This window comes from Parambassis ranga, unplaced genomic scaffold (assembly GCF_900634625.1).
Source record: "Parambassis ranga unplaced genomic scaffold, fParRan2.1 scaffold_70_arrow_ctg1, whole genome shotgun sequence".
Taxonomy (NCBI): domain Eukaryota; kingdom Metazoa; phylum Chordata; class Actinopteri; family Ambassidae; genus Parambassis; species Parambassis ranga.
The window spans coordinates 163,301-185,800 of record NW_021144812.1 but is presented as its reverse complement, the minus strand read 5'-3'; the positions used below and the strand labels follow the sequence as shown (position 1 = coordinate 185,800).

At 52.8% G+C, this 22,500-nt stretch overlaps 5 protein-coding genes across 7 annotated transcripts in view; 3 read left to right on the top strand and 2 right to left on the bottom strand.

The window, feature by feature from the left end:
• The window catches only part of asgr1a (asialoglycoprotein receptor 1a), a 27,946-nt gene extending 24,724 nt beyond the window's left edge, over positions 1–3,222 (bottom strand). The window contains exons 1-4 of one of the 2 annotated variants that reach the window (XM_028399000.1): positions 3,131–3,222; positions 719–796; positions 273–371; positions 1–86 (exon numbers count right to left, since the gene is read on the bottom strand). The exon at positions 1–86 is cut by the window's left edge and continues 13 nt beyond it. In XM_028399000.1, coding sequence (XP_028254801.1) covers positions 1–86; positions 273–371; positions 719–776 — 243 coding nt within the window. In that variant the 5' untranslated portion in view covers positions 777–796; positions 3,131–3,222. Of the gene's footprint in view, positions 87–272; positions 372–718; positions 1,058–3,130 lie in introns of those variants that run through there. The other variant, XM_028399001.1, reaches the window with a different exon arrangement.
• Positions 3,223–3,730: 508 nt separating this feature from the next.
• On the bottom strand, positions 3,731–5,849 carry cyb5d1 (cytochrome b5 domain containing 1). 2 transcript variants are annotated; one of them, XM_028399003.1, is made up of 5 exons: positions 5,517–5,849; positions 5,039–5,323; positions 4,895–4,971; positions 4,476–4,694; positions 3,731–4,388 (listed from the first exon to the last, which is right to left on the bottom strand). In XM_028399003.1, exons 1-5 carry the CDS (start codon positions 5,524–5,526, stop codon positions 4,158–4,160), a joined length of 822 nt encoding a protein of 273 aa, XP_028254804.1. In that variant the 5' UTR covers positions 5,527–5,849; the 3' UTR covers positions 3,731–4,157. The 2 variants fall into 2 exon arrangements, with proteins under 2 accessions (XP_028254804.1, XP_028254803.1); XM_028399002.1 differs by lacking the exon at positions 5,517–5,849 and having other exon boundaries at positions 5,039–5,352.
• plod3 (procollagen-lysine, 2-oxoglutarate 5-dioxygenase 3) lies at positions 5,849–15,564 on the top strand. Its single transcript, XM_028398996.1, has 19 exons — positions 5,849–5,933; positions 7,196–7,287; positions 7,395–7,531; positions 9,047–9,210; positions 9,717–9,829; positions 10,122–10,185; positions 10,263–10,360; positions 10,447–10,548; positions 10,617–10,748; positions 10,823–10,944; positions 11,044–11,148; positions 11,261–11,386; positions 12,272–12,413; positions 12,498–12,611; positions 12,755–12,826; positions 12,907–13,011; positions 14,135–14,281; positions 15,189–15,314; positions 15,409–15,564. The coding sequence occupies exons 1-19, from the start codon at positions 5,849–5,851 to the stop codon at positions 15,562–15,564; spliced, it is 2,202 nt and encodes a 733-aa protein (XP_028254797.1).
• Positions 15,565–16,532: 968 nt separating this feature from the next.
• Positions 16,533–18,016, top strand: znhit1 (zinc finger, HIT-type containing 1). Its single transcript, XM_028399005.1, has 6 exons — positions 16,533–16,755; positions 17,100–17,197; positions 17,281–17,356; positions 17,440–17,519; positions 17,593–17,762; positions 17,835–18,016. The coding sequence occupies exons 1-6, from the start codon at positions 16,731–16,733 to the stop codon at positions 17,854–17,856; spliced, it is 471 nt and encodes a 156-aa protein (XP_028254806.1). The 5' UTR covers positions 16,533–16,730; the 3' UTR covers positions 17,857–18,016.
• Positions 18,017–20,617: 2,601 nt separating this feature from the next.
• LOC114431361 (serrate RNA effector molecule homolog) overlaps positions 20,618–22,500 on the top strand; it is a 6,882-nt gene continuing 4,999 nt past the window's right edge. The window contains exons 1-6 of the mRNA XM_028398981.1: positions 20,618–20,766; positions 21,366–21,488; positions 21,567–21,677; positions 21,747–21,893; positions 22,045–22,105; positions 22,181–22,478. Coding sequence (XP_028254782.1) covers positions 21,370–21,488; positions 21,567–21,677; positions 21,747–21,893; positions 22,045–22,105; positions 22,181–22,478 — 736 coding nt within the window. The 5' untranslated portion in view covers positions 20,618–20,766; positions 21,366–21,369. The remainder of the gene's footprint in view (positions 20,767–21,365; positions 21,489–21,566; positions 21,678–21,746; positions 21,894–22,044; positions 22,106–22,180; positions 22,479–22,500) is intronic.

The following is a 22,500-nucleotide window of genomic DNA, read 5'->3' as shown; positions in this document are numbered from 1 at the left end:
CAGTGAGGCGTTCAGGGACAGGATGATGTCACTCAGGTTGGACACATGTTGCTCTGCTGTCCACAGACGATTGGACGTCTTCGTGTCTGATCACACACAGATGCAGTGAGTGCAGGACACACACAGAGTTCCACTGACTGAACAGCATCACTCATAGAAGAACAAAACCAGCTAAGCTAAGCTAAGCTAAGCTAAGCTAAGCTAAGCTAAGCTAAGCTAAGCTATTTATTTCTGCCTCATCTGTGCTGCTGGGATATTATGTGTGTGCTTACTGCTAGCTGCCAGCGCTATGATCAGAACCAGGAGGACAACCACCGTCAGAGCAGGGAGCAGCCAGCGCCTGAATCTGAGGACACCTGAGGGATGTGTCTCTGAAAGACAGACAGGCAGAGAGACAGGCAGAGAGACAGGCAGAGACAGACCGACAGGCAGACAGACAGAGACACAGACAGACAGACAGAGAGGCAGACAGACAGACAGACAGGCAGACAGACAGAGACACAGACAGACAGGCAGACAGACAGACACAGACAGGCAGACAGACAGAGACACAGACAGGCAGGCAGACAGACAGACAGACAGACAGGCAGACAGACAGAGACACAGACAGATAGACAGGCAGAGAGGCAGACACAGACACACAGACAGACAGACAGACAGACTGGTCATTACATCCCAAACAACACAATCTGCTGTTGAGCCAATCACAGGTGATCACCTTTTATCCAGAGCGCGCAGGTGTCCTCCTCCTTTTCAAAATAGCTGTCGGTTGTCATGGTGACTTGAGTTGATGATGCTGAGCAGTGACATGGGATCAGTACTGTCAGGTCACATGACTCATTCCAGAGGTGTCACTTTGAGGCAGATGTTTTGTTTGAACTTTATTGACACTGTCTGCTGAGACGCCAGTTTTTATTTCAGCCGTCAGTTTGCAGGTTGTTAAGAGTTACTGTAAGGAGCACGGTCTGTCTGCTCACACTGACCTGAACACTCTGGACACTCTGGACATTCTGAACACACTCTGGACACTCTGAACACACTCTGAACACACTCTGGACACTCTGAACACACTCTGGACACTCTGAACTCTCTGAACTCTCTGAACACACTCTGAACTCTCTGAACACACTCTGGACATTCTGAACACACTCTGAACACACTCTGAACACTCTGAACACACTCTGAACACACTCTGGACACTCTGAACTCTCTGAACTCTCTGAAGACACTCTGGACACTCTGAACTCTCTGAACTCTCTGAACACACTCTGAACACACTCTGGACACTCTGAACTCTCTGAACTCTCTGAACACACTCTGAACACACTCTGAACTCTCTGAACTCTCTGAACACACTCTGAACACACTCTGGACACTCTGAACACACTCTGGACACTCTGAACACACTCTGGACACTCTGAACTCTCTGAACTCTCTGAACACACTCTGAACACACTCTGGACACTGAACACACTGAACACTCTGAACACACTCTGGACATTCTGAACACACTCTGGACACACTCTGGACACTCTGAACACACTCTAGACACTCTGAACTCTCTGAACACTCTGAACACACTCTGAACACACTCTGGACACTCTGAACTCTCTGAACACACTCTGGACACTCTGAACTCTCTGAACACACTCTGGACACTCTGAACTCTCTGAACTCTCTGAACACACTCTGGACACTCTGAACTCTCTGAACACACTCTGAACACACTCTGAACACACTCTGGACACTCTGAACACACTCTGGACACTCTGAACACACTGAACACTCTGAACTCTCTGAACACACTGAACACTCTGAACTCTCTGAACTCTGAACACTCTGAACACACTCTGGACATTCTGAACACACTCTGGACACACTCTGGACACTCTGAACACACTCTGGACACTCTGAACTCTCTGAACACTCTGAACACTCTGAACACACTCTGGACATTCTGAACACACTCTGGACACACTCTGGGCACTCTGAACACACTCTGGACACTCTGAACTCTCTGAACACTCTGAACACACTCTGAACACACTCTGGACACTCTGAACTCTCTGAACACACTCTGGACATTCTGAACACACTCTGGACACACTCTGAACACACTCTGAACACACTCTGGACACTCTGAACACACTCTGGACACTGAAAACACTCTGAACTCTCTGAACACTCTGAACACACTCTGAACACACTCTGGACACTCTGAACTCTCTGAACACACTCTGGACATTCTGAACACACTCTGGACACACTCTGGACACTCTGAACACACTCTGAACACACTCTGGACATTCTGAACACACTCTGGACACTCTGAACACACTCTGGACACACTCTGGACACTCTGAACACACTCTGAACTCTCTGAACACACTCTGGACACTCTGAACACACTCTGGACACACTCTGGACACTCTGAACACACTCTGAACTCTCTGAACACACTCTGGACACTCTGAACACACTCTGAACTCTCTGAACACACTCTGGACACTCTGAACACACTCTGAACACTCTGGGCATTCTGAACACACGCTGGACACTCTGGACACACTCTGGACACTCTGAACACACTCTGAACACTCTGGGCATTCTGAACACACGCTGGACACTCTGGACACACTCTGGACACTCTGAACACACTCTGAAGAATCTGGGCATTCTGAACACACTCTGAACACACTCTGAACACACTCTGAACACTCTGGACACTCTGAACACTCTCTGAACACTCTGGACACACTCTGAACACACTCTGAACACTCTGGACACTCTGAACACTCTCTGAACACTCTGAACACACTCTGAACACTCTGGACACTCTGAACACTCTCTGGACATTCTGAACACTCTGAACTCTCTGGACACTGGAGCCATCGACTGAGCCTGTTGTTGAACTACAGATATAATTTGGATGGTTCACACACCGGGGTCACAGCAGTGGTCTGTTACAGTAACCGTGCTGTTAGAGGAACACTGCATCACGTTACAGAGTTATAATAATGGATTTTTAAGTCACGTTAGCATTTCTTCTGTATTGATTGATATTCACAGGGTTAAATCACTTCTCTTTTGATCTGTCACAGATGGAGCATTGAAAACAAAACGTCCTCACCGTGGTTCAGTCACAGCAGCAGGGCTCTGTCTCCTTCACTTCAGATGGGTTGTTTGTCAGCCTCTTCCTCCTCCTCCTCCTCCCCCATCAGCCCCCACTGTGAGAAAGTGCCTCCTCATCACTTTCAAAACTTCCACAGAATATTTGGTCATATTTCAGATCCTGTCAGTCACTGTGGGAGCTTCTCCTTTAGTCCAGAAACAGAACTGATCGCCAGAGAGCACTTCCCCAAACAGAGGCCAGACTCACACAGGGCAACACACTGTAACACACCAACACACTGTAACACACCAACACAAAAACACATCAGTAACACGACACACTGCTCACACACTGTGACCTGTGAGAACACACAGCTACACAAACACAGATGGACAGGTTCTGTCATGAATGTGATGAATTTTGGTGACCTTTGGCCTCCACCAGGTCCAGAACCTGAAGACAGTCCACCACCCAGTCCCCAAAGGTCCCCGCAGGGACTCAGCACTCTGTGCAAACGTTTCATCAGCTTCCACACGTCACAGTGTGAGTGTGTGTCTGTTCTGTGTTTGTGTTGGACCCAAAGCAGGAGACAGGAGGAGTTGGCGATTTAAGGTGAGTTTAATATTTACAGGTGAGCAAACAATGAAAAGGAGGTGCTGACGGCTGGCTGGAGGGAGCACGCGAGATCCAGAGGTTCATACCGCAGAGGAAAAAACCAACAGGAACCAACAGGAAGTGAGGCGTCAAAGTTCCGCCCTCAGCCGAGTTCCACCACCGAGAGAGAGAGAGCCCGCTAACGGAGGGAAGAACAAACAACAACGAAAACCCAGAAAAGCAACCAGCACAACCCCAGTACACAGTGTCTTGGTGTGTTTGTGTGTGTTTGTGTGTCTTGGTTTGTGTGTGATTGTGTGTCTTGGTGTGTGTGTGTGTGTTTGTGTGTCTTGGTGTGTGTGTGTGTGTTTGTGTGTCTTGGTTTGTGTGTGATTGTGTGTCTTGGTGTGTGTTTGTGTGTGATTGTGTGTCTTGGTGTGTGTGTGTGGGGTCAGTCCTCGGTCAGGTCGTCGTTGAAGTGCAGCAGGATGGCGGGTGTGTACAGGTCCTGGTCCAGCCTCAGCTGCTCCAGCTGGCGGTCGTCGTCGGGGACGCTGTTCTCGCCGAGCGTCCTGCTCATGTCCAGGCACGCTCCGCCGAACTTCCAGGTGTAGCTGTGGGCGTGGCCGTTGTAGCGCAGGTATCGCTGCAGGATCTCCTCCAGAGTCTCCTCCGAGCACACCTGAGGGTGGATTGTGTGTTGATACACTGAGCGTCTGTCAGTCAGGACGCTCAGCTACCCAGAGTGCACCTGGTGCGAGAGGCTCACCTGCAGCCGCTGCTCCTGTGACGTCAGCGTGTTGATGACGCGGATCCACCTGCTTTTAGCAGACAGCCGGCCCACCTGGTAGCGCGGGTCCTTCCACCAGGGCTCGCCGATGACCATGGCCCAGTCGGAGCGCGGGCCGTTCGGGGGAACGTGCACGAAGCGCCCCCTGGGGGTGAAGTACGTCACACAGTTGGTCAGAGGATCCACGAAGGTCAGGAGCTGCAGACACAAAGCGTCACATCTGTAATCACGTCTGTAGAAAATATTATGAAGATGATCCATGTGAGAACACGTCATATATTAAACACATGACTTCTGTAAATCCTTATTTATGAGAGGAGCTCATGATTTGAATCATCTTAAAGGAAAGATCTGTTCCAGGAGCCGAGCCGCTCTGTGATTGGTCGGTTTGAACTCACGTCTTGGGTCTCCGGGTCGAACCAGCTGCTGATGTCCTTCCCTGCACACTCCATGATGGGCAGCAGCAGAGCGTCCCCTGCAGGCAGGACAGGTTAATGTAGCTCAGCACACACATACACACACACACACACTGCGCGGATCACCTGTGTAGCGGTTCACCAGCGGGGTCAGGTCGCACACTTTGCCCAGGTAGGACACCCACAGGTCGGCCGCCGTGTTGTGAGCGGCCACCTCAGCGGGGGTGAAGTACCGCGGGCGCTTCATGTCCTGCGGACACGGAGCTGCTGCGGGATGATCAGACATGGAGCGGCTCTGCAGATCCATCCGGTGCGCTGTTGTTGCCGCGTTACCGTGGCAACGGGGAACATGCAGCTTGGGGCGGGGCTTCCAAAGGTTAATGACGTCAGCAAAGTAAACATTTTTATTAACTGTGAAAAACAAAAACATCCATCATGTCTCTCTCTCTCTCTCTCTCTCTCCCCCTCCGGGGTGTGTGAGTCTCTCTCCCTCCCCCCCCCCCCCCCCCCTCCGTGCTGTGTCCCCCCCGCTCTCCCTCACCTCCCCCCTCTCTCCCCCCTCCCTCCCCCTCTCTGGAATGTGTCACACGTGGCAAACGTTCACTTTTCTCCATTTTCACGAACTTTCTGTGGCTCGAGCCCTCCTCCACACAGGCTCCTCCTTCCTTCCATTTGTCGGCCTCTGATTGGCTAATGTTGGCCCATGTCGCCGCGCTGATTAGTCGGCCGTGCTGTCAGTCAAAGCGGCGCGGCCTCTTATTGGCTGGAGCCGCTGCTGGGGGGCAGGGCGGGAGTTTGTGCTCTGTGTTGACATCGTGAAGTATCGCGGGACTTGAGCCAGTCTCGCAGAGGACGTCTGATGGAGTGAGCCCGTTACCGGAGGACTGAAGCCACGGTGTGCGGTGTGAACGGAGCTGTGGACGTCTCTTTGCCGACATGTCTTCGTGTCTTCTTGTCTGTGTCTTCGCGCTCACCTTCTTCCAGAGCTCCACATCAGCCGAACAGCGGAGCCTCTCTCCAGGTAAGGCCGCCCCACAGGGTCCTCCGGCCGGCCAGGCGGACCACCGTGTCCCGCTGGAGCTCGGCTCCGGGTCTGCTCGCTGGGTGTCGCGGTGTTTCTGGTCCATGTAGTGTTAGGGTTAAAGAGCAGAGCTCGCGGATCCTGGAACCACAAGGAGCGACTTTCAGAAACTTTAGAAGTTAGCTTGGAGGCTAATTAGCATCTGATGGACAGATGTTGGAGAATCAAAGTGCCTCCATCATGTTCAGTGTAAACACTCAGGTCCAGTATCATGGACTGTGTGACGTGTGGAGGCCGTGGAGCTGAGGGACAGAGGACAGAGGACAGAGGACTGCAATAACTCAGTCTGACCTGATGAGTCTCATGAACACCGTCAGCTGATGTGGTGCAGGTCTGTCCTTACGTCTCACAGAGTCTTCATCCAGAACCTTCTGTGGGTGTTCCACACCTCTGACTGCTGCGCCCACTCAAACAGGAAGTCCCAGGGCAGATGTTGGTGAGGCCTGCAGTGACTGGAGGACTGTCAGCGGCTCAGACCAGACCTGTGTGTGTGTTTGGACAGCTGTGTGTGGGTTGTCGGGGGTTCCACAGTGACCTCCTCTCAGCATCTGCCGTCCGTCTCAAATAGTGGGACGTGCAGGGTGTGGAGGACACACTGGACTCTGTGGGGGAGGGGCGGGGACGGCTGCCTGTAGGTGCTGTAGCTGGGACACATGTCCAAGGCGGACTGGGGGAAACGTGGTGGGCCAGAGGACAAGGAGGGTTTTGTTACCAAACACTTCCTCCCCCTCCCCTCCTCTCCTCCTCCCCTCCTCCCCTCCTCACCTCCTCCCCTCCTCACCTCCTCACCTCTAAGAGGAATTCACTCTGCAAATTCCTCGAAAGCCTGGAGGGAGGGGGAGGAGGGAGGAGTAGGGGAGGCAGGGGAGGCAGAGGACAGTGGGGATCGAGGCTTTCGCCCCGTCTTCAGTCTGAACAGGTTCAGACCTGACCTGTGATGTCACGGTCAGGTCTGAACCGGCCTTCTTCACGCTCACTGACAGCAGACTCAGAGCGGCACACACGGGCATGCCTCCATCTTTAAAGATGTAAAGATGGAGGCATGCTCCATCTTTACAGTGTGATGATGTCATCACACTGTAAAGATGGAGGCATGCTCCATCTTTACAGTGTGATGATGTCATCACACTGTAAAGATGGAGGCATGCTCCATCTTTACAGTGTGATGACGTCATCACCGATCACCTGATGTGTCCTTGTAGAAAATCTGCTGGTCATCACCGCGGCAACAGAGGAGACAGACGGCTTCAACCGCTTCATGAGGACGGCCCGAGAGTTCAACTACACTGTAAAGGTAACACACACACAGACACACACACAGACAGACACACAGACCAGGCGCTTACTGATGTGTTACTTGGTGATGATGATGATGATGATGATGATGATGATGATGTGCAGGTCCTGGGGCTGGGGGAGGAGTGGAAGGGTGGAGATGTGGCTCGGACAGTGGGTGGAGGTCAGAAAGTCAGATGGTTGAAGAAGGAGCTGATCAAACACTCTGACCGGAAGGACCTGGTGGTGATGTTTGTCGACAGGTAACCTGTGTGTGTGTCTGTGTGTGTGTCTGTGTGTGTGTCTGTGTGTGTGTCTGTGTGTGTGTGTGTCTGTCTGTGTGTGTCTGTGTGTGTGTCTGTGTCTGTGTGTCTGTCTGTGTGTGTGTCTGTGTGTGTGTGTCTGTGTGTCTTTTATAAAGCTCCATTATCGTCTGTGTCCTGGTTTCCTTTCAGTCCTGTCTGCTCCACCCGTCTCCTGTCCCTCCGTCTCATGTTTCATGCTGTTGTCTCATACACACCTGAACAAAGTGTGGGTCATGTGATCAGTAGGACCACACCCTGCTGGGAGCGTAGACACATGGCGGTGTGTGTGTCAGGAGGCTGATGGAGATTCTCAGTCATCCCTGTCTGTGTGTGTGTCTGTCTGTGTGTCTGTGTGTGTGTCTGTCTGTGTGTCCTGTAGGCTTGTGCAAAATCGTGTCGTGTGCAATTAATCGTCAGAAAAACTGTCATCGATTAATATTTGCCACTTATCGATTACGGCGATTAGTGCCTCGTCATGATGACGCATTTTTGTGTGCGGCGTAGTCTCACCATCACCCGCGCACATGTGAGCCCACAATAACAATAATGGTGGAAGGCAGTGGTGTTCAGTTAAATAATGCGGAGCAGCACGTTCCTCGAACGAAGAAAGCGCGACGAGGACACAACGCTACACTACAGCTGTATATAGTGCCGCGACATGCATTAGGTGAAGCGTGGAGCGTTGGTTGTTGTCATAGTAACTGGATGTTTCTCGTATCAAATGAATAAACTCCGATCTTTATTTACGGACTCCACAGCAAGATAGGAAACATTACAACAGCGAAGTCTCCTCCAGCAGATATTGGAAAGAATTCCACTCAGCCGAGAATCCGCGATACGTTTAGTCATCGTGCTGCTTACGACCAAACGAAGCGCTGAAAGAACGTAACGTAGGTTGATTTGCACAGACACACATTTGAATGTGGAACTGTCCGGTTTGTTTATTTGTTTGTTTTTTCTGCTGCTGTTCTACAGTCTGAGTGAAAACATGCTCTAGTGTGGGACATATTCAGTCACAGGTTCATTTGCACAGACACATTTTTTAACTTTAATAATCACTGATGTGACTTTTCTGAACTTTGTTTGTCTATTTGTCTGTTTAATGTTAATGTTGACATGCTTTGTGACCTTAAGATAAAAACATTTGAAGCACAAAGTTACTTTAAATGTTTGCTTCATTATTATTTTGAAGCAGTTTGTGCCTCAATATTATCAATACATATTTCCATGGCTGGTTGGTGCCTAATCACCAGCTTAGCCTGTTAGAATGAAGTAGTTAACTTGACTGATGATTTGTCGGTATCATGCTAGAACACTGTGCCAATTTAGAGTCAAAAACATGTCAGTGCAACTGTCATCAATTAATCGTCAAATTAATCGTTATCGGCTAAATGCCACAATTAATCCTGATTAATTTTTTTGCCAATATCGCCCAACCCTAGTGTCCTGACACCCGCTGCTCTCTGTCTGCAGCTACGATGTGATCTTCGCGTCGGGTCCGGAGGAGCTGCTGTCAAAGTTCTCCCGTCTGGGTCACCGAGTGGTTTTCTCAGCAGAGGGGTTCTGCTGGCCCGACCAGCGCCTGGCCTCCAAATACCCAGAGGTGCATTCTGGGAAACGCTACTTGAACTCAGGAGGTGAGAGGCCGAACGCCATCATGTGGCCTGTGTGTTTCTATCTGGGTCACTGACGCCTGTGTGTGTGCCTGTGTGTGTCTGTGTGTGTGTGTCTGTGTGTGTCTCTGTGTGTGTGTGTGTGTCTCTGTGTGTGTGTGTCTGTGTGTGTGTCTGTCTGTGTGTCTGTGTGTGTCTCTGTGTGTGTCTGTGTGTGTGTGTGTGTGACTGTCTGTGTGGCTGTGTGTGTGTGTGTGTGTGTGTCTCTGTGTGTGTGTGTCTCTGTGTGTCACTGTGTGTGTCTGTGTGTGTGTGTCTCTGTGTGTCTCTGTGTGTGTGTGTGTGTGTCTCTGTGTGTCTCTGTGTGTGTCTGTGAATGTGTGTCTCTGTGTGTGTCTGTGTCTCTGTGTGTCTCTGTGTGTCTCTGTGTGTCTCTGTGTGTCTCTGTGTCTCTGTGTGTGTCTCTGTGTGTCTCTGTGTGTGTCACTGTGTCTCTGTGTGTGTCTCTGTGTGTGTCTCTGTGTTTTTAGGGTTCATCGGCTTCGCAGCAGACCTGAGCACCATCGTGCAGCACTGGAAGTACAAGGACAACGATGACGACCAGCTTTTCTACACCAAGGTGTACCTGGACAAGGCTCAGAGGGTAAAGCTGCTCCACACACACACACACACACACAGACACAGAGACACACACACACACACACACAGACACAGAGACACACAGACACACACACACACACACACACAGACACAGACACACACACAGACACACACACACACACACACACACACACAGACAGACACAGAGACACACACACAGACACACAGACACACACACAGACACAGACACACACACACACGGCGGCGAGGTTAAACATGGCCGCCACTTTAACAACATGCTGATCAGGTGCTGATGACGTGATGTGTCTCCACAGACCAAGTTCAACATGACGCTGGATCACCGCTCCAGAATCTTCCAGAACCTGAACGGCGCCGTCGGTGAGCCGTTCTTCCTGACACACACACAGCCGCCGCTTGTCACACCGCCATGGTAACATGTGACCTCTCTCTGTCAGATGAGGTCGTCCTGAAGTTCGAGAGGGCGAAGGTCAGAGCGCGGAATGTCGCCTACGACACGCTGCCCGTCGTCATCCACGGCAACGGCCCCACCAAGGTACCTGACCAATCACAGCCCTCTGCCGCGTCATGTGACGCTGCCTCGCCCTCTGATGGATAACCCCCTGACCTCTGTGTGTGCAGCTGCAGCTGAACTACCTCAGTAACTACGTGCCCACGGCGTGGACCTACGAGCACGGCTGCGTCATCTGTGACGACGACCTGCTGTTCTTTAACGGCGTGCCCGTACGAACACTCGCCTCACAGTGCTGTGTGTGTGCAGACAGGTGTCTCAGCTGTGTGTGTGTGTTTAGGATGAGGAGATGCCGCTGGTGTACGTGGCCGTTTTCATCGAACATGCCACTCCCTTCATGGAGGAGTTTTTGGACCGCCTGGCGACGCTCAACTACCCCACGGCCAGGATCCGCCTCTTCATCCACAACAACGTACGGCGCGACGTCAGAGCCGCTCACACAGCAGGAGGCCTCTGTTCTGACCCCGCCTCTTCTCATGTTCCCAGGTCGTCTACCACGAGCGCCACATCCACAGGTTCTGGGAGCGCCACCGAGCGCTGTTCCCTGGCGCCCTGCTGGTCGGACCGGAGGAGAACCTGCAGGAGGGCAAGGCCAGGAGCATGGCTGTGTGAGTGCACAGTCTGTACAGCAGTACACACCTCACTGAGCCTGCAAGGGTTAACCTGTGTGTGTCTGTGTGTGTGTCTGTGTGTGTGTGTGTGTGCAGCGAGGCCTGTAAGACGGACCCCGAGTGTGACTACTACTTCAGCATCGACTCTGACGTGGCCCTGACCAACCCCGACACCCTGAGGATCCTCATAGAGGAGAACAAGTGCGTCCCTTCCTGTGCTCGCTCAGTCTTCTGATAGTCATAGCACCACCTAGTGGCAGCAGGAAGTGTCCAGAAAGCACGGCTGATGATGTCATCATGTCTCTGCTGTCAGGTCGGTCATCGCGCCCATGCTGTCCAAACACGGGAAGCTGTGGAGCAACTTCTGGGGCGCTCTGACCCCTGAAGGGTTCTACTCCAGGTCTGAGGACTACATCGAGATCGTCCAGGGCAAGAGGATGTGAGTGTTCACACACACACAGACACACACACAGACACATGAGGACTGGAGCTCTGCTGTTGTGTTGTGGTCTTCATTACATGGTTTTTCTCTGTGTGTCACTGTGTGTGTGTGTCTCTGCCTCTGTGTGTGTCTCTGTGTGTCTCTGTCTCTGTGTGTGTCTCTGTGTGTCTCTGTCTCTGTGTGTGTCTCTCTGTCTGTGTGTGTGTCTCTCTGTGTCTCTGCCTCTGTGTGTGTCTCTGTGTGTGTCTGTGTGTGTCTTTCTATGTGTGTGTGTCTCTGTCTCTGTGTGTGTGTGTCTGTCTCTGTGTGTGTGTCTGTGTGTGTCTCTGTGTGTCTCTGCCTCTGTGTGTGTCTCTGTGTGTGTCTCTGTGTGTCTGTGTGTCTCTGTCTCTGTGTGTGTTTCTGTCTCTGTGTGTGTGTCTGTCTCTGTCTCTGTGTGTGTCTCTGTCTCTGCCTCTGTGTGTGTGTCTGTCTCTGTCTCTGTCTGTCTCTGTGTCTGTCTCTCTGTCTCTGTGTGTGTCTGTCTCTGTGTCTGTCTCTGTCTCTCTCTCTGGGTGTGTCTCTGCCTCTGTGTGTCTCTGTCTGTCTCTCTGCCTCTGTGTGTGTCTCTGTCTCTGTGTGTCTCTGTCTGTCTCTCTGCCTCTGTGTGTGTCTCTGTCTCTGTCTCTGCCTCTGTGTGTGTGTCTGTGTCTGTCTCTGTCTCTGTGTGTCTCTGTCTCTGTCTCTGTGTGTGTGTGTCTGTCTCTGTCTCTGCCTCTGTGTGTGTGTCTGTGTCTGTCTCTGCCTCTGTGTGTGTGTGTGTGTGTCTGTCTCTGTCTCTGTGTGTGTCTGTCTCTGTCTGTCTCTCTGTGTGTCTCTGTCTGTCTCTGTCTCTGTGTGCAGCGGGCTGTGGAACGTGCCGTACATCACACAGGCCTACCTGGTCAAAGGCAGCGTGCTGCGCTCCAAACTGTCCCAGGTCAGCCTGTACATGGACGAGGCCATGGACCCCGACATGGTGTTCTGCAGGAGCATCAGAGACCAGGTACCCGCTCGGCTGCGGTCGGTTTGTAGGTCTGTGTTTGTGCGCGCACACACCTGACACGCTGCGTACACTGTGTGTCCACAGGGCGTCTTCATGTTTGTGTCAAACCGCGATGAGTTCGGCCGCCTGGTGTCCTCGTCCAACTTCAACACATCCAGGCTGCATCCAGACATGTGGCAGATATTTGACAATCCTGTGGTGAGACACACAGACACACACACACTCACACACACACACTCACACTCACACACTCACACTCACACACACACACTCACACTCACACTCACACACTCACACACACACACACAGGAAGCTGACGCTCTGAGTGTGTGTGTTCACAGGACTGGAAGGAGAAGTACATCCACGAGAACTACTCCAAGATCTTTGAGGATGAGAGCAGCGTTGTGGAGCAGGTGATCTCACACACAGACACACACACCATCAGATGAAGGTAACAACAACACACATGTCACCACCTGTGTGTGTCTCTCAGCCCTGTCCAGATGTGTACTGGTTTCCAGCGTTCTCAGACAAGATGTGTGACCAGATGGTGGAGACCATGGAGGACTACGGCGAGTGGTCCGGAGGATCGCACAAGGTAACGACACACACGCACACTCTTAATTTGTGTCATGTGACTGCTGCTGTTGTTAGTCCATCATGGCTTCCTGACACACTGAAGATTCTGAGCTTAAATTTGGACACGTGGTGCATTCAGGGGCCGTCAGGACGCTCTCTGCAGCGGCTGTAACTCAGGGGTGTGTGTGTGTGTGTCCATGTGTGTCTGTGTGTCTGTGTGTCCGTGTGTGTGTGTCTGTGTGTGCCTGTGTCCATGTGTGTCTGTGTGTCTGTGTGTGTCTGTGTGTCTGTGTGTGTCTGTGTGTGTCTGTGTGTGTCTGTGTGTGTCCGTGTGTGTCTGTGTGTGCCTGTGTGTGTCTCTGTGTGTCTCTGTGTGTGTCTGTGTGTGTCCGTGTGTGTCTGTCTCTGTGTGTGTCTCTGTGTGCCTGTGTGTGTCTCTGTGTGTCTCTGTGTGTCTGTGTGTGTCCGTGTGTGTCTGTCTCTGTGTGTGTCTCTGTGTGCCTGTGTGTGTCTGTGCCTTGTGTCTGTGTGTGTCTCTGTGTGTCTGTGTGTGTCTCTGTGTGCCTGTGTGTGTCTCTGTGTGTCTGTCTCTGTGTGTCTCTGTGTGTATGTCTCTGTGTGTGTCTCTGTGTGCCTGTGTGTGTCTCTGTGTGTCTGTCTCTGTGTGTGTCTCTGTGTGCCTGTGTGTGTCTGTGCCTTGTGTCTGTGTGTGTCTCTGTGTGTCTCTGTGTGTCTGTCTCTGTGTGTGTCTCTGTGTGCCTGTCTCTGTGTGTGTGTCTGTGTGTGTCTGTCCCTGTGTGCCTGTGTGTGTCTCTGTGTGTCTGTCTCTGTGTGTGTCTCTGTGTGCCTGTGTGTGTCTCTGTGTGTCTGTGTGTGTCTGTGTGTGTCCGTGTGTGTCTGTCTCTGTGTGTGTCTCTGTGTGCCTGTGTGTGTCTGTGCCTTGTGTCTGTGTGTGTCTCTGTGTGTCTGTGTGTGTCTCTGTGTGCCTGTGTGTGTCTCTGTGTGTCTGTGTGTGTCTCTGTGTGTGTGTCTCTGTGTGCCTGTGTGTGTCTCTGTGTGTATGTCTCTGTGTGTGTCTCTGTGTGCCTGTGTGTGTCTCTGTGTGTCTGTCTCTGTGTGTGTCTCTGTGTGTCCGTCCTCAGGACGAGCGTCTGGCCGGTGGGTACGAGAACGTCCCGACCGTGGACATCCACATGAACCAGGTGGGCTTTGAGAAGGAGTGGCTGAAGTTCCTCAAAGAGTACATCGCCCCCGTCACAGAGAAACTCTTCCCAGGGTATTACCCCAAGGTAGGACCCCACCCAGACACCACCCACAGCCCACAGCACAGCACCACCTACACGTGGACAGGATTGTTGGTACCCCTGTTTTAAGGAAAGAAAACCCACAATGGTCCCAAAAACAACTTGAACCTGACAAAAGTAATGATGAATCAGAGTTTCCTGAGGATGAACCGAGGTGAATCAGAAGTCATTTAAACACAAACTGCTGAAACGGGCCTACAATGATGGTACCTGAGGAAAGACTGGAAGTAATCTGACCATGGGACATGTTAACTAAGGGGCGTCCTCTAACCAGCATCACAGGTGTCTTCAGACTGCAGTCAGTCTGTTTAAAGGGCCACAGCTGTCACTACAGTCCCATGGTCCCATGGACCTTAAGTCCTCCCTGGACGTGGTTTTTGGAAGAGACGGATAATTGGAATGGTAACTAAAGAGCCCAGAACAACTTCAAAGACATTAACGGTGAACTCCAAGGTCAAGGTACATCCGTGTCAGATCACACCATCCGGCGCTGTTTGAGTCCATTTTCATTTTTTCTCCCATTTTGTCCCATAGACGTCCATTATAACCACATTGACTGCACAGCCATGGCTGTGGATTGTTGGTGGTTTAACCTGTTGGTAGGAGGGAACATTTGTGATTTTTACAGTTTGACCATATTAAAATCCTGGGGAAATGATGTTTTTTAATTGAAGTTAATTAAAAGGTCTATGCAGAAAAATGATGTATTTTATAAACCGTTAAAGTTAGGGGACGTTTTTGTCCTGAACAACACATAAGGGTAGTGTTTGTGAACAGTCCATGAGGGCTAAAAGAGAGGTACCACAACACCACCTACCGCCGTCACAGCCTGCACCACAGCACCACCAGCCTGCACCACCCCGGTCCCATGTCTCTGTGTCTCTGTCCACAGGCCCACGCCATCATGAACTTTGTGGTGCGATACCGTCCTGATGAGCAGCCGTCTCTGCGGCCGCACCACGACTCCTCCACCTTCACCATCAACATCGCCCTGAACCGTAAGGGCATCGACTACCAGGTACAGACCATGTGATGTCACAGAGGGGGGGGGGCTTCTGCTGTCATTCACATTGTCCACAGTGTGTCTTCATGTGTGTGTGTTCCTGTGTCAGGGTGGAGGCTGCAGGTTCCTGCGTTACAACTGCAGGGTGGAGTCTCCCAGGAAGGGCTGGACCTTCATGCACCCGGGCCGCCTGACGCACTACCACGAAGGCCTGCCCACCACCAGTGGGACCCGATACATCATGGTGTCCTTCGTAGACCCATAACCCCTCCGGCCGTGTGTGTGTCTGTGTGTGTGTGTGTGAGATCTGAAGCCGGCCTCTTCTTCACAGCTGGAGGAGCAGACGTGACCCTTTCAGAATAAGAGTCACTCCATGTTCCCTCATAACTTCAGATGTGGGCCTTTCAAAATAAGAGTCCTCTGTAGACTCGCCGTGCTGCCTTAACTTCAGTCTATGCAAGCAGGTGTGTGTGTGTTCTCCTGCAGGGGGCGCTGTGTGTTTTGTGTTTGGTCACCACGGTTACAGGACCGCAGCTTCAGGGTGATGATGGCGTGGTGGGGGCGAGCTGTCAGGGGGCACTGCAGGCCTTCTATCCTTGTGTCTGGCGGCCTCAGGCTGCTGTGATCTATCTCCTTATTCAAAGAGTCTGAGCAGCCTGAGGCGCCGGCAGCTGTACAGAGCGTTAAGTTATTGTTAATGAGCTGAATAAAGTGTCGGGGTTTTAATTATAAACCGTGTCCCTGTGTGTCCTTCTGTTGTCACATACACTGTACAGACAGGCGGCCTGTGTCCAGGGCGCACGTCCTGACAGGGACACATGTGCAGCTCCTCAAGGAGACGACTGGAGAGGTCCTAGAGGTCAAAGGTCGTCTGGACATCATGAAAACATCTGACTTTCAAAGCCTGCCAGTGATTCAGCATGTTTTTAAATTCATGCTCGGAGGAGACTGAGGAGAACACAGGACGTCTTCAGGTCTTTGAACACCTCCTCACTTTATACAGCGCCTCACAGAAACCCAGAGCCAGACTGTCCGGAGAACCGGACACCAGGGGGACCCTCCTGCTGATCCATAACCTGATCAGAGACATTATTGACCAGTCAGTCCACACACACACACACACACACTGTTTACATCCCGTTCATCTGCGTCACTGTTAGATGAACCTTTTATTCCAGCTCTGTCAGCGGGGCATCGTTTCACCACCAGGGGGCGACAGAGTGCGTCACAGCGCGGACATTTGCTGCTGCTCTCCGACACAAACACACACGAACACAGCAGGACAGAGGACACAGCAGGACAGAGGACACAGCAGGACAGGGACAACTGAGAAGACACGCTGTTGAAATAATCTCTCGTTGCTTTGTGTTGCGCGCTCTGTCTGCTGTAGTCTGGACCTCCGCGGCCACCGTACTGACGTGGTGAGACAACATGGTGCTGGAGAAGAAGTCCTCCGGTGAGTTTCGGCTCTTTATCTTTAAACCTGATCCTGATCCAATCTAAGCTCGTGCTGCGGTGACCGGTGTCCGAGACGAAGCAGCGGACAGGCGGTCTGAGAGGTCTGGGAGCGGCCGGGACCCGGACCCGGACCCGGACCCGGACCCGGCGTGTTTCTGTCCGCTCCGGGTCGCTCGAGGAGACTTTAAGCGGGACTCTGCTCTCATGAACACCGTGTGTGTTACTGATCCGTAGTCTTTATTGATTAGACACGTGCGGAGTTCTGATGAGGAAAACTCTGTCCCTGTGTCTCTGACTCTGTCCCCCGTCCCTCACTCTGTCCCCCTCTCTCTCTGTCTGCAGCTCGGGTGGAGGCTGGTCAGCGGAGGGTCCTGGATGAAGCCACCCGTCAGAGGAGACTGACCCGCCAGCTGGAGGCTCTGGAGAAGGACAACTTCCAGGTAGCCCATGTCTGTCTTTAAATCAGGGACTGTCCTTGTCTTCTGTCTCCGTCCTTTGATGAGGCAGGTGTTGTTGTTTGCAGGACGACCCTCTGTCCTCCCTCCCCCCTGCAGGACCTACTGCCCGTCTTCCTGCCTTCAGTGAGACAGAAGAGCCAGGTGACACAGACACGCTCATGTCCTCCTTAGTCTGGTTCAAGCTGTGGTCCTTAAAGACATGTTCTGTCCCTCTTTGAATCCAGAGAAGAAGAAGAGGAAGACGAGGGGCGACCACTTCAAGCAGCGCTTCAGGAAGAACTTCACCACGCTGCTGGAGGAGGAGGTGAGTCTGACGTCCCCCCCCCCCCTCCTCACGGCGCCGTCAGCTGACCTGTCCTCTCCCCTCTGATTGGTAGAACCTGTCGGAGAAGCCCGAGCCTAACTACCTGTCGGCGGCGGCCCCGCCCTCCTCGCTGCCTCCCCGACACTTCTGCTGTGTGTGTGGGTTTCCTTCACACTACACCTGCACCACCTGTGGGGGGCGGTACTGCTCCAGCAAGTGCCTCTGCACGCACAGAGAGACCAGGTACGGGCGCGCGCTTCCTACCTCTGCCTGTAGAGGGCGGCACTGTTTGACGTGTCCTCCGTGTCTCCTCAGGTGTCTGAAGTGGACGCTCTGACCGGTTACCACGGTGATGGAGCGGCTGGACTCCAGGGTGTCTGCGATTGGCTGTGGTCAGCAGTGATGTCACAGCGGGCTGTTTATGATGTTTGTGATGTTTGTAAATATGTTTGGTTCATAAACAAAATGTAGATCAATAAATTCAGTTTTCACAGGAAGTGAGTGTGTGTGTCTGTGTGTGTGTGTGAGGTAAGTGTGTGTGTCTGTGTGTGTGAGGTGAGGTGAGTGTGTGTGTGTGTCTGTGTGAGGTGAGTGTGTCTGTGTCTGTGTGTGCGAGGTGAGTGTGTGTGTGTGTGTGTCTGTCTGTGTGAGGTGAGTGTGTGTCTGTTTCTGTGTGTGTCTGTCTGTGTGTGTCTGTGTGAGGTGTGTGTGTGTGTCTGTTTCTGTGTGTCTGTCTGTGTGAGGTGTGTGTGTCTGTTTCTGTGTGTCTGTCTGTGTGAGGTGTGTGTGTTTGTGTGAGGTGTGTGTGTGTGTCTGTCTGTGTGTCTGTCTGTGTGAGGTGTGTGTGTTTGTGTGAGGTGAGGTGTGTCTGTGTGTGTCTGTTTCTGTGTGTCTGTCTGTGTGTGTGTCTGTCTGTGTGTCTGTCTGGGGGAGGGTAAAGGTCCAGCTGACACTCTTTTTTTCTTCCTGGTATCCATGGCGACATTATCATAAAAGTGTCAATAATTAATGTGGACTTTTGAGTCTTGTGTGTGTGTGTGTGTGTGTGTGTGTGTGTGTTACGTGGAAAGTTTCTCTCTCACACACACACACAGTGAGGCAGAGCTGCACAGACTTTGTCCCGGCTGCAGGAAGACGGTCGTCCATCCACCGCCGTGAGCAGCCGCAGCTTCGCCGCCGCCGCCTGTGAGTACAGGGCGGGTGTCCCACGGTTCACTGTGAGCGCGGTCATGTGACGGAGGTCAGTCTGAGGGTGACCTCTGACCTCTGAGCGCTCTGTGTGTTTGTGGCTTTAACGTGTTTTATCTTCGTTTGTTCTCTGGTCAGCCTCCTTCCATCATGAAGCCTTCATCACCACCAACCTCTACCTCACTGACAGCAGACACAGGGACTCCCCTCGTCTCCTCTTCATCCACTCCTCCTCATCCTCGTCTGTCTCTGCGGAGTCCTGAGCTGCAGGCAGAGTTTCTGAGAGGTAAGAGCCTCGGAGGATCAGAGCGGGGTCCATCAGGTCTGTCAGGGTCCATCAGGTCTGTCAGGGTCCATCAGGTCTGTCAGGGTCCATCAGGTCTGTCAGGGTCCATCAGGTCTGTCAGGGTCTGTCAGGGTCCATCAGGTCTGTCAGGGTCTGGTCCTCCACGTCAACAGTCACCACAGCGAGGCGTCTTTTTCATCTGTGTCCTTGTCTGTGTCCTCTCAGAGTTTCAGAACAAATCCTGGTCCCGCAGTGACTTCAGTGACTCCAGTGTCTTCTCCTCCCCCTCCTCCCCTCTGCCCTCCCCCTTCAGTCCCTCCCCGTCCTCCTCCCCGTGTAGCTCCGCGTCCTCCTCGCCGTCTCTTTGCCACAATGACAGACAAGGTGAGCTCACGGCGCCCCCTGCTGGACATGAACTGAGTGTCTCTGGACTGAGATCTGATGTCCGATCGCTGTGAAGACTTAATGTTTGTTTGTTCCTGTCCAGCTCGTCTGTCCCTGTCCAGCCCTGAACTCCTCTCAGAGCTGAGGGAGTCCAGGACACGCCCGCTCCGACATGTCCCCGCCCACAAAGGCCGGACCATCATCTTCTCTGGACGGGGACGAGGACAGGTGAGTGAGCTGCGTAGGTTGGACTCACAGCCGCCATGTTTGTGAGGTAATCTGTTCTTCTGGTTCCCAGGCGTCTGGCTCCTCCCCCCCACCCAAGCCAGCCAATCAGAGGAATCCACACTGAGACGATGGACACCCCTGAACCTGGACTTCCTCTGTGGCCGTGGAGATCTGAAGCTGTCCGTCACTAAGCCCCGCCCCCCTGGCTCTGCTCAGACCTGTCCCCTGCTTCCTGCTCGGCCGGTGCGGCTGCTTATAAATAAACCAGTCTCCCTCTGATGGTTTCATTTGTACAAGAAATAAACCTTTGATCAATAATCATTATTGTTTATGAACCAATCTTCAGACGTCATGTTATTGATGATTTTAAGTGAGGATGATGAAGAAGAGGCAGCGCCCAGTTGTTTAGTGTCCTCTGAAGGTCTGATGAGACAAACCTCCATCACTGAGGAGCCCCTGATCAATCAGTGGGCTCATTGATCCTCTGGATAAGTTCTGTTGGTGGAGCCCCTGATCCCTGATCAATCAGTGGGCTCATTGATCCTCTGGATAAGTTCTGTTGGTGGAGCCCCTGAGCCCTGATCAATCAGTGGGTCATTGATCCTCTGGATAAGTTCTGTTGGTGGAGCCCCTGATCCCTGATCAATCAGTGGCTCATTGATCCTCTGGATAAGTTCTGTTGGTGGAGCCCCTGAGCCCTGATCAATCAGTGGGTCATTGATCCTCTGGATAAGTTCTGTTGGTGGAGTCTCTGAGCCCTGATCAATCAGTGGGTCATTGATCCTCTGGATAGGTTCTGTTGGTGGAGCCCCTGAGCCCTGATCAATCAGTGGGTCATTGATCCTCTGGATAGGTTCTGTTGGTGGAGCCCCTGAGCCCTGATCAATCAGTGGGTCATTGATCCTCTGGATAAGTTCTGTTGGTGGAGCCCCTGAGCCCTGATCAATCAGTGGGTCATTGATCCTCTCTGCTCCTCTGGATATTTATTTGGTGGAGTCTCCTGCCAGGCCTGCAGGGGGCGCGCCTCTGCCAACATCCTGGGAATTGAGCAGCACGAACGCAAACCGGAAGTGTCGTTGGCTCATTGTGCGGCGGGGTAGCGGCGGGATAACCGTGTCTGTGCGCTCGCTTGCTTCTTTCGTGGAACCGGGGCAGCTTCAGGTAAAACCGCGGCACGAGCTCTCGGTGTAACGTGTGTTCGCTGCGGGAGTCACCGCGAAATTACGTCAACTGCGACTACGTTAGCAGGCCGGGCTAGCTCCGAGGCTAACTAGCGTCGGCCAGCAGTGTTAGCGGCTAACAGCTAATGGTAGCTTTAGCCGCTTCTTTAGCCGAACAGAAGCTAATATATTTATAATAAATATAAGTTGTTGTTGTTGTTATAAGTGTGACGTGACAGAGGCTGTGTCGTGCTGCTACTCGCTGGGCTAACAGCGATCTATACCAAATACTCAGCTCGTTACCGTGGTGCTCAGACGGTAGGTACGGTGGCCGAGAGGGCTCACTGCACAGCAGCAGATTATAAAACACGTTAGCTGCGAACACACAGAAGAGTCGGACTCACTTTGACTTTAGGGGATTAACCCTTTAACTCTGACCTGAGAGCACATGCAGAGGACACTGGGTGTAGTGTCCGCCGCTTATATCAGAGTGTGTAACTTCTCGTTGGTTCTCCTCAGTGCTAACCCCACGGGGACCTCCTCCACCGCCCCTCGTGTCTTTCCTAACTGTTGTAAACTGTATAATGTGCTTTGTTTTAGTCCAATGGGCGACAGCGATGACGAGTTCGACAGGAGGAGGCGGGACAAGTTCCGGAGAGAAAGGAGCGACATGGAGAGGTCGAGAGAGCGGGAGGAGAGGAGGAGGGACGACTGGCCGGACAGGTCAGGACACTAATGTTTCCTGTGAGGAGGTGACGGTGGAGCCAGCTGTGGAGGTGTCTGACAGCTGTGTGTGTTCAGGGACTGGGAGCGCGGCAGAGAGAGGAGGAGGGACTACGACCGAGGACACAGGGAGAGGTTTTCTCCCCCGAGACACATCAGCCCTCAGCACAAACGCATGAGGAGGGACTGGTGAGACTCCGGGACGCAGCACATGTCCACTTCACAGCTGGCTCCCACATTCACACTGTCTCTTACCAGGGATGACCACCGGGGGGAGCCGTATCGCTATGACCTGCCGTACGGAGGCGGAGGCGGAGCTCCGTTCCCGGGAGGAGGGCCTCAGGGCTGGCATCCAGACTTCCCCCACCTCCACCCACACCATGGAGGGCACCCTCTGCAGGGCAGGTATGTGTCACTCCCCCGTGGTCTCCTGGAGGAGAAGGGTGGTGGTGGCGGTCCTGCACAGTGCGGGGGACACACCGTCACCTCCCCCCTCCTCCCTCCTAGGTGCTGATTGGGAGCTGATGATGAAGACGTCCTGTGTTTCCTTTCTCAGGCTGGGCCTAATGGATCCGGACCTCCCTCCACCTGGTCCTCCCACCATGAGGAGCTTCAAGGTGAGTGGAGCTCTGAGCAGGCGGAGGCCGTGTGTGTTGAGCTGTCAGTGATGGAGTCTGTGATGTGTCTGTCAGGAGTTCCTGCTGAACATGGAGGACAGCGTGGACGAGACTGAGGCCGTGAAGCGCTACAACCAGTACAAACTGGACTTCAGAAGACAGCAGCTGCAGGACTTCTTCCTGCAGCACAAAGACCAGGAGTGGTTCCGCTCCAAGTACCACCCCGATGACATCACCACTAAGAAGACCGAGTCTCTGGCTGCTCTGAAAACCCGCCTGGACGTCTTCCTCTTCCTGCTGGACAGCAGCTGGCTGGACAACGTGTCGCTCGACATGGACCACACCTCTGCCATCATCAAACTCCTGGACGCAGGTAACAGGTGGACGGGTGGGAC